The sequence below is a fragment of the Cyanistes caeruleus genome, chromosome 25 (genome assembly GCF_971803275.1).
Source record: "Cyanistes caeruleus chromosome 25, bCyaCae1.hap1.1, whole genome shotgun sequence".
In the NCBI taxonomy this organism is placed as follows: Eukaryota; Metazoa; Chordata; class Aves; order Passeriformes; family Paridae; genus Cyanistes; species Cyanistes caeruleus.
In genome coordinates, this window is record NC_141725.1 from 2,239,492 (window position 1) to 2,249,584 (window position 10,093).

Genomic DNA, 10,093 nt, shown 5'->3' on the forward strand with positions numbered 1-10,093 from the left:
TATCACAAAAACCCCCATTTTCTGCACTCAGCACAACGACAAAGATCAACATCAAAAAAGCACCAAATAAACAACTTTCTGCAGTTGATCACAGCGCAGAAATGTAATTTGTATCCATATTTTATTCTGATTTTTCTGGCTGTTTTTCCCCAGGCCTCACTGAAGGTACAGTGGATATTCATGCCATTTCTTAGGTACCAGACAGCTCTTCCTCTCCCCTGGACTTGCCTGGACACAATATTCACTTCCACATGTGCCAGTGTAGATGTGTCTGGAGCATTTCAAACCCTCAGTAGAGACAGCTATAAAACGATCAAGACTGGGAACAAAGCTATTATCCCCACTTATGCCACAGTCAATTAAGTAATATTTCATACAAGAGAAAGCAAGAAGCTAACGAAAGCAGTACTAATGCAAAGCCTCAGCTGCTCCTGCCTGTAATCACAGGAGAACAAGCCCCCATCTTGGCTCGTGTTCCATGCTCCAGCCCTTTGTGCCCGTGACACAGCAGGTAAGGTAGGACACTGTCACACTGGGCCTTGCAGACCAGTCCCAGACTGGTTTTTCCCCTTATCCAACCCTCTTTGTGTATTGTTTCTATTTCTGACTTTGTCTTTTCCAGTGATTCACACGCGCTAAGAATTAACAATAGAAACTCCAGATCCACTTGGAAGTGGGTGGAATAATGAGCTGCCTTCAAAGATATCACCACGTATATGACACACAGTAACTGATCGAGCAGCAGTGCCTGAAAGAGCTGTCTGTCATCAATGAACTGCACTGCCCAGCAGTTGGTCTGTTCTTTCAGGCACCAACAAGCTGTTTAGCATTCCTCAAAATTCCCTGATTATGTTCCATCCCACACCCTTCACCATTGGATACCAGTGGCTGAGGCCAGGCTGTCAGAAGCCATAGCATGAGAAGGCCTTCAGCCTCACTGAGGACAGGCTGAGTCCAGAAGAGTTTTGTGACGTGAAAAGATTCCTCAAAACTCCCCACATCATCATTTCACCTGAAAATGTGCCAGAGAAGAAGCTGGACATCAGCAGTGGAACACGGCAGCCCTTTATTTAGGGGGAAAAAGCTTTTTTAACAATACAAGTGCCCTGTCCTCAGGTAACACTCAGTGAGCAGCAAGAAACCACTGCCAGGTTGGAAAGCCTGGGCTGTCAGTAAAACACACATTTCACAGCATGATACACAATGCTCCTCCCATTTAGCATTATATTAGTAACTGAAGTTAATTTTTTTCCCAACCAACAGCACTCATTGCTCCTTTCACTTTCCGAAACAGTTTAACCATGAACCAGCAATGAGATACTTATCACCCAACACCACAGACACAAAAGTGAGATTTTTTAATATGATTTTTCCTGAAAGTATCGATTACCAAAAACATGAATGGCTAATCTTGCCACACACTGCAGAGTCTCTGAGAAAAGAGAGGGACAATTTTCTCAAGTTATAAGAAAGTGCACAGATATTTTGTACAGGACTTTTTTTAATCCCTTCTCTCCCCTTAAGTGTCCTGCAGTAAATTAAAGACCCCTGAAACAGAGGGCTACTGTCTGAATGAACCTAAGCACATCCATTAATATCCGTTTCTGTTACTTTATAATTTCAGTTTTATAAACATTTAACATCAGCATCTGACAGGAGCTTCCTTGTTGGGAAAAACAAACTTCTAACTGTGAATGAAAAACACTGTGCAAGGGCCAAAAAGCATCAAAGAAAATGATCCTGTCCCTTATAACACATTTAGGAGAACAGATATAATTTATCAGTTTGGACTATGTTGGCAAAAATCCAGTATACTTTAACAGTCTATGGTACAAGGCATTCCTCTCCTGAGCATGTTGTGGAGAAGATCCTGAAGCAGTAGGCACAAAGTGGGAGAAGTTTGTATGGTGTACATACATGGTATACAAAACCACCTAATAACTGCTGAAAAACCACTTTTACTAGCAAAAGCTTTCATTTTCCAAATGAAAGGGAGAGAATGAGGTATTGGAAGTGAAAAGTCGGTAAAACACAGTAGGATCAAGTTTGGCTTTGAACTGGTGCTGGAAAACACAACAGGGACTAAAACATCTGTTGGAAAGCAAACACAACGTGTCAGACCTGGGAAAGAACTAATGCTGTTCTGCCACCTCATTCCTTGTGCACAGTGCTTACCCTGCAGGACGATGCAGTCCCACTGCTCCCCAGAACACTGGAAACGGACAGAGTAAGTCTGCACAGAGCAGTGACTGTGTTAACCACCTCCCCTCTCCTACCTCGTATCCTTAGGGAAGTCCATTCCTTCAGTTTCAGTGTTTTAAACTCAAAATAAATGGGTCACACAATGGAAATGCCTGACAGGGAATTAACATGCTGCAGAGGCTGTGAGCTTGAGGACCACGCAGCTTCCAGCACTCTCAGCTCCTCTAAAGATCTGAGGAGCACACAAAATTTACGAATAAAGAGATCTGGCCTCCTCTAGCTTCAGGACACACCTTGTGGTGTGAGATTTATGGTCACAGCAACACAGGAAGAACACAAACCCATCAAGCAAGAACACAGTGGGGCTGTCAAAGAACTGCATTGAGAAATGCACTGTGAACTGGGGTGCCCAGCACTCACACAGCCTCGATGGGCTGTGAAATACCAGATGTGCTCATGTGATACCTGCGTAAGTAGTGGAAAGGAATAAACCTTTCCATCGAAGAAGAGACTGCCCAGAGAGATGAGTGAATAAGTGATGGCAGATTTTTCCATGTGATTAAATTCCAAAACATAAAGCCCAAGACACATAAATAAACTAACCTCATGCAAAAAGCACAAGTAAATCAGAAGTCAAAACAATAATCTTGCCTTCATTTCTCTTCATATCATTGTTGTTTAACAATCACAGTAGCTCATTTCCAGAGACAACTCTTCCTGGAGAATCTCCTGTTGAGCCAAGACCAATAACCAATATCCTACCCACTAAAACACACACAAATTTGCTATTCTAAACAGTGTCTGTCTTAGGCTTAGACACTTATCTTCAGACACACAAATGTTGGTTGAACTACAGCACTGAAGCAACATTTAACAGATACAGTGAACAATGGAAGCACTGTAGGGAAAAGAGGAAGAATTTCTGCAGCTATTTCCTCTAAAACAGCATTCTGATTTTGTAACATCACCTGAAAATTAGCCAATGTCTCTGGCCACTGCCTGGGAAGCACTGAATCCACACCCAAAAGCTCAACAGCAGGTTTACAGCTCTCTCCAGCTAAGCCAGGAAAAGGCACAGTCCTGCACTGTTTGCAGCCACGCTCTGGAGAAAAATATTTGAAGGATTCCCAAACACACAAGTTTTACCAGTGCAATATCTTAATCAGCTGAACACATCCTGGTTCAGATTTTAATTTTTGCTGTGCTCATGAGGATATAAAAAGGAATTCTCCCTATAGTTATCCATTTCAAAATCTCACCATTTGTAGTCCAAACTGAAGAGCTGAAAATCTCATCATGCTGCAGCCCAGCTGTTGTAAGAGACAACATATTGCTTTGACCTCACTGAATCCCAGAGTGTGCACATACCTGAGTAAGAGCTTCCTACAAGTTCATAGAGCCCTACAAAATTGTCCAAGGAGTCTCTTCCTAACCCCAAAGGGCACCAAAGCCAGTATGATTTAACCATTTCTTGTCACACACTGAGAACAAGCTCAGAGTAGGTCACAATTCTCCTTATGAAGCTGTATGTCACGAAATTATTTTAGAAAGAACATTCAATTATTCTTAAACAACTGATGCCACAAAGACCTGGACCTTCACCAGGAGGATGCTCAGAGGTTTGACAGCTGATGAAACACCTTCTGTCCTATGCACAAAGGAATAAAGCAGATTTACTAAAAGCAGCACAACATATTGAAAAGGCTCCATAAGAATACTGCTCACCAGGTCCCACCCTGGCAGGACACATTAGGCTCATAAATTCCATACAAATTTGCTGTTGCCACTTCATGGTATTTTTCAGGGCACCACACAGCAGCCCTGCCTTCCTCTGCCCATCAAACCAATACCATACATTTTACAGATACTGAAATAAATTGGGTTCAATGATCCTGATGGGTCCTTTCACTATATTCTGTCATTCTGAGAGAAACAAAGTTTCCCAGGTATGTTCACTACCAAACAACCCCTTGTCCTGTGCACAAAGAGCTTCGCCTCACAGAGATTTTGGAAGTTGTATTTTGTGTTTCAGTTCAATAGCACCAGCAAGGAAGATCAGCTTCCCTTGCAAAGTTCTTCGTTTAGTTAGATGTTTACAAGTTTTCCAGATGCTTTTGATAGCTGATACTGACTCCACGGCAACCCCCCCCCCTCAACACACCAGCAAAGCCCAGCTGTTAAACCAACATTAAGAAAGCTTCTCAGGCTTCACAACCTACTTGAAGATGAACATAAATGACATTGGGGCCCGTTACTTCTCAATTACCATGTGACACTTCACTGTGGAGTCTCATATAACACGTTCTTGATGACTAATTATTTCACCTATACTAATTTCCTGATCACGTGCTTGTCACACAAGAGTGGATAACAGGCCAACAGAGAACTGATTGCTGCCTAGAAAAGCTCTGAGAGGACATTTTAGTCAGGAGATCCTAGGCATGAATGATCTGAAAGCTGAATTAGGATCTTAGTTCTCCTGTACAACAGCTTCAGGGTGAAGAATACATAGCTGACTACAGCACATGACTGTAGGCCTGGAGAGGAAGGAATCCCTATATGATTATTCCTCTACAATAATCATGTACAGACTTGTGTGTATAAATATGTATGTGTATATATCCATACATATATCACGGATCTCAACACCACAGCAACACACTGAACGGAAAGGTGAGCACCAAGCACGACCCTCCCTTACTAACTCTCGTGCTCTCAGCCAGCCTGTCCCTCCTGCCCCACAGCCCAGCCTCACCTTCCTCGTTCTGACTCCCGCTTCCCCCCTCCCAAACCAACATTCCCTTCCCAGACACAGCCCCCAGACAGCGGTGACATCCCCGGGCCGGAACACGGGGAAGGGTCCCCTCACCTCATCCTCCTTGTGATTGCGGATGCCGCGCACCAGGTCCTGCAGGTTCTTATCAAACATACGGTCGATGCTGCCCTTCACCATCTTCAGCGCCATGGCGGCGGCGGGGCCTGCGCCGGGCTGAGGGGCCGGGCCCGGCCGGGGGGGCCGCCGCGGTGCTGTTGCCGCTCAAGCCGGGTGAGAGCAGCGGTGCCGGGGCGCTCACATGCCGAGGGGTGCGGAAGGACACGGGCGGAGCTGCCCTGGCGGACGGGCGGACACGGGCGACCCCGGCCGCGGGCACAGCTTCGGGCGGCGCTGGAGATCCGGCACCGACAAAATGGCGGCCGGTCAGCTGAGGGCTCGGCCACGCCCCCGGAATAGCCACGCCCCGACCGACCGGCCACGCCCCTGGGCCAACACCGTCCGCTCTGCTGCTCTCCAGCCCCGCCCACCCCATCCGGGCCGCGCCTCCGTCTGGCCTCGCCCCCGGAACGGCCCGGGCGCTCCCGCCCGCCTCACCGCTCTCCAGACACGCCCCTATAGCTTGGACGCGCCCCCGAACTGTCTGGACACGCCCTCTGTCCCCGCCCCTGCCACGTCTGCCCGCCTCCCTGCTCTGCAGACACGCCCCCTCCCACACTGGCCACGCCCCTGCAATGATGCCGCTCTCTGGCCACGCCCACTCAACCCAGACCACGCCCCTCAAGTAGTCTGACCACGCCTCGAGCCCACCCGCCCCTTCACCGATGCCACGCCCACTTATTAATATAGCTCCGCCTACTCGGCCCCTCAGGAGGACGCGGGGTCGGAGGGGGATCCTGCCCCTCTCGTGCCGTGGGATGGAAGCAACAAACACCTGCAAACGCACGAGAGAAAACCCCAACCCCGGAGGCACTTGGAGCAAACACCGAGTATTTAATGAGCTGTTGGACCTGAACTAGGGGGCAAGAGGCCGGTGGTTGTGTTAGGAGGAACGTCGGTGATGGGACGCGGGAGCTGGTCCTGACCCTTCCTCAGCTCTGGTGGGGCTCAGCTGAAGTGCTGCGTCCAACTCTGGGCTCCTCGGGATCAGCGAGACATGGAGGTCCCGGAGTGGGGCCCGTGGGGGCTGTGGAGATGATGAAGGGACTGGAGCATCTTTCGTACGAGGAATGGCTGGCAGCTGGGGCTTTTCAGCCTCCAGAGGAGACCCAGGTGAGAGGGGCCCTCAGCCCTGTGTGTGTATCTGCAGGGAGGGCTCAGAGCAGGGCCCAGGGTCTGCTCCGAGGGGCCCAGCAATGGCACCACAGGAACGGGCAGGAACCGATGCCCAGGAACATCCACCTGGACATGAGGCAGAACTTCTTCGCTGTGCAGGTGCCCAAGCACTGAACTGGTCAGGGAAAGTGTGGGGTCTCCCTCGCTGGGGGTATTCCAGAACCATCTGGACACAATCGTGTGCCCTGTGCTCTGGAATGGCCCAGCCGGAGCAGGAAGGTGGGAGCTGATGTCCCAGTGTGGTCCCTTAAACTTGAACTATTCTGGGGTTCATCTCGTCCCGCAACAGCCGTGTCACCGCTGCCACTGCTGTCACTGTCCCATCCCTGGCCACGCCCCCGACCCCGGCCGCGCCCCCCGGTGCTGCCGCGGGTCCCACGTGGCAGAGCCGGCGCGCGGCGGGGACACGCGTGGGGACAGGGGTCTTTCCGTGGGAATGGGGGTCCCTCCATGGGGATGGGACTCCTTCCGTGAGGCTGGGGGTCCTCCCGCGAGGACGGTATCCCTCCATGGGGACGGGGGGGGCCATCCTTGGGGATGAGGGTCCCTCAGTGGGGATGGGGGTTGTCTTAAGGCTGGGGATCTTTCCATGGGAATGGGGGTCCCTCCGTACGCCTCCGGGTCCTTCTGAGGCTGAGAATTCCTGCATGGGGCCAGGGGTCGCTCCACGGGGCCTGGGAACTCTCCACAGGGATGGAGCACCTCCATGGGTCTGCAGGTCCTTTTGGGGGCTGAGAGTCCCCCCGTGGGGTCAGGGGTCCCTCCATAGGGATGGGGATCTCTCCATGGGGATGAAGGTTTTCTGTGGGGCCAAGGGTCCTTCCATAGGGATGGGGATCCCTCCATGGGTCTGCAGATCCCTCCACAGGGTGCGGCTGGCAGAGCTCCACCTTTCCCCTCTGCCCGCGGGTGTCAGCAGTGGCTGCAGAGCCAACAGAGTCAAATTTTGTGCCATGTCTTTATTGGAGATGCAGCTCCACAGTCTGCCACATCTTAGCACCCACTAAACACCGTCACCCACAGCCTCAGGTGACCAGTGTCAGAGTGGGAGAGCTGTGACAGGTGACATGAAGGGTGATGGCCAGGCAGACATGGAGCCTTTGTGGGTGTTCCCACACATGGGCACAGAATGGTCAGTGGTTCAGTGTCCCTGTGACCACAGCTTGTCCTCCACCCACGTGCTCACCACCCCTAGACGAGCCCCTACCTGTGGGTGACATGTCCCCACTGCAGGTGGGTGGTGACAGGCAACAGGAGAGGGAAAACAAAATGTACAGGAGCTGCTTTCCCACCCCACCTTCACCTCCAGAGCAGGATTTCAGCATCAGGGAAAGGAGGGAAATAAAGGAGCTTGCAAACAAAAATGAGACATGACCTTGCCAAGATCCACCTGGGATTCTGAGCCACTGCACAACAGGGGAAGGAAAAGGATTTCTCTTGCTCCCAGTGTTTTTTCCCTTTGCTCTCTGCCCTCAGCCTGGGCTTTGCAGCCTGTTTGTGTTGGCCCCGGGGCAGAGAGAGGAGCACAGGGGTTGTGTTGGTTTTATTCAGAAACAGCTGCACACATCAGCCCCTATGCAGGAGGTTTCTCTTTTTAAGGGAAAAAGTCGAAGGGAAGAGTTATGTTTGCTGGGGTCCTCATGCTATGGAGAACATCCAGCTACCAGGATGAGGCTGTGGTTGGGAAGGGCTGGCTGTGCCCACCTCTGTCTCCTCCACTGCCCCCCTGCTTCTGACTGGGCTGCTCTCTGAGGGGATCCCCAAAACCTTGGGAAAATCCTTTGTTTTAACCTAGCCCTTTGCAGTGGAGCTCAGCTGCTGTCACACTGTCACTTTGTCACACCATCACATTGTCACACCCTCACACCCCCAGGACAGGGAAGCCCAGGCTGGGAGATGCAGCACCCCGAGGTATGGGGAACATGTCCTACAGATGGATTTGGACCCAAGACTTGATCCCTTCCAACTCAACTTCCAAGAATTTCTCCTCCTGAGGCAGTCTAATTTAGTTCTGCCTTAAAAATTGAATTTGGGACACAATTGACTTTTTCACTTTTCTTCCTTCGAATGCTGAAGGGTTTGGAATCCCCATATGATCACCTTTAATTGAGAGCATTGCTTTAAACCTAATTGCTGCCATCGGTGGTACCTAAATCTCAAAATTCCCAGCTTTTGTCTTTCCTGGCTTTTGCAGCTCAGATTTTTTTTATTTATTTTTTTTAATAAATTACGCCACCTCCTGTTTTCCCTGTTGCACTTACCCAGACAGCATTCCCAGGGAAGAAATTTTCCCACTCCAGCTGCATCTTCAGCTGCTGACAGTGAGTATCCCTAAGGAATGCTGTGCCTTGGGAGAGCTCTGTGATGAGCTGCTGAGTCCCAATGTCAGTGGGAAAACACAATCCTGCCCATCACAATTTTCCATCACATGGAGCTGGGTCTGAGCTGCTTTTTGGTTTTCCCCCATGGCAGTGCTTCCAAGAGCTTTCTCCCCATTCCTGGCACTGAGAGCACTCCGTGGGTTTTACATCTCAACGAGGTTTAAAGAAGCTGTACTTGGTTATGTTAATTGTGATTTTTGTGTAAATTAATCTGAAGGAAAGAAACACGAAATTGGGGTTCTTCAGCCTCCAAGGGTCCATCCAGGGATCCCATGACAGGATGCCCATTTTGGAATGCTCATTTTGGGGTGTCCCATGGCTGGGTACCCATATTGGGGTGCCTGTGTTGAAGTGTCCTCATCAGGAATCCCATGTCAGGATGCCCTTTTTGGGGTGTCCTTTCTTGGGGTGTTCTTTAGGATGGGATGACTGTGCCAGGGTACTCTGAACTCAGTTGACAATACCCGTTTTGGGGTACCCATATTGGAGTGACAGTCCCCATGCTGAGGTGTCTGTGACAGGATGTTTTGGGACACACATTTTGGGGTGCTTACATTGGGGTGCCCTGTGCCTGGGTGCCCATATTGGAGTACCTGTGTATTTGCTGGGATGCCCATGTCAGAATGCCTTTTTTGGGGTGTCCCATGTTGGGTTGTCCTTGATGTTCAGGATGGGGTGACTGTGCCAGGGTGTCCTGCCCTCCCAGTGACAATAGTGGAGTGCCCATATTGGGGCGCCCCCATATTGCAGTCCCCGTGCCGAGGTGTCCGTGACAAGATGCCCATTTTCGGGTGCTAGTTTTGGGGTGCATCATGCTGGGGTTCCTCATGCCCCAGTGTCCATTTTGGGCTGCTCATATTGGGGTGCTTGTGTTGGAATGTCTTTACAAGGATGCCCGTGGTGGGACACCCTTATTGGTGTGCCCCATGCCGGGGTGCCCGTTCTGGGATGCCCCTATTGGGGTCCCCCATGCCCAGGCGCCCTGTCCTGGGGTGCCGGTGCCGGGGTGTCCGCGTTGCCCCGGCACAGACCGGGGTGTCCGCCTGTCCCCGCTGGTCCCCGCGAGGTGGCGCCGGCGGCCCGGGAGAACCGGGGGGACACGGCGGGACCTGCCGGGCCGGGGAACACGCGTGGGGACCCGTGCCGGGGGCAGGGAGCGCCCCGCCTTTGGGGACAGGGCGATGGATGCCCCGTGGTTGGGTGATGGGTGAGCTGAGGCTGCACGGGGGCGATGGGTTCCCCATGGGGCACCCAGTTTGGGTGACGGGTACCCCGTGTGCTGTGCTGGGCTGACGCGTCAGTGGCGCCTGGTTGGGGGTGATGGGTGCTCAGGTTTGGGTTATGGGTGACTCAGATATGGTCCCACCCCCACATTAGGGCGTGGGTGCCGGGTGAGCTGTGG

The 10,093-nt window shown here is 51.4% G+C and overlaps 1 protein-coding gene across 1 annotated transcript in view; it reads right to left on the reverse strand.

Annotated features, from left to right (window-relative positions):
* Positions 1 to 5,533, reverse strand: part of AP3D1 (adaptor related protein complex 3 subunit delta 1) — a 43,616-nt gene extending 38,083 nt beyond the window's left edge. The window contains exon 1 of the mRNA XM_023942887.2: positions 5,072 to 5,533. Within this exon, the coding sequence (XP_023798655.1) occupies positions 5,072 to 5,167 (96 nt within the window). The 5' untranslated portion in view covers positions 5,168 to 5,533. The remainder of the gene's footprint in view (positions 1 to 5,071) is intronic.
* Between the last annotated feature and the right edge of the window lie 4,560 nt (positions 5,534 to 10,093).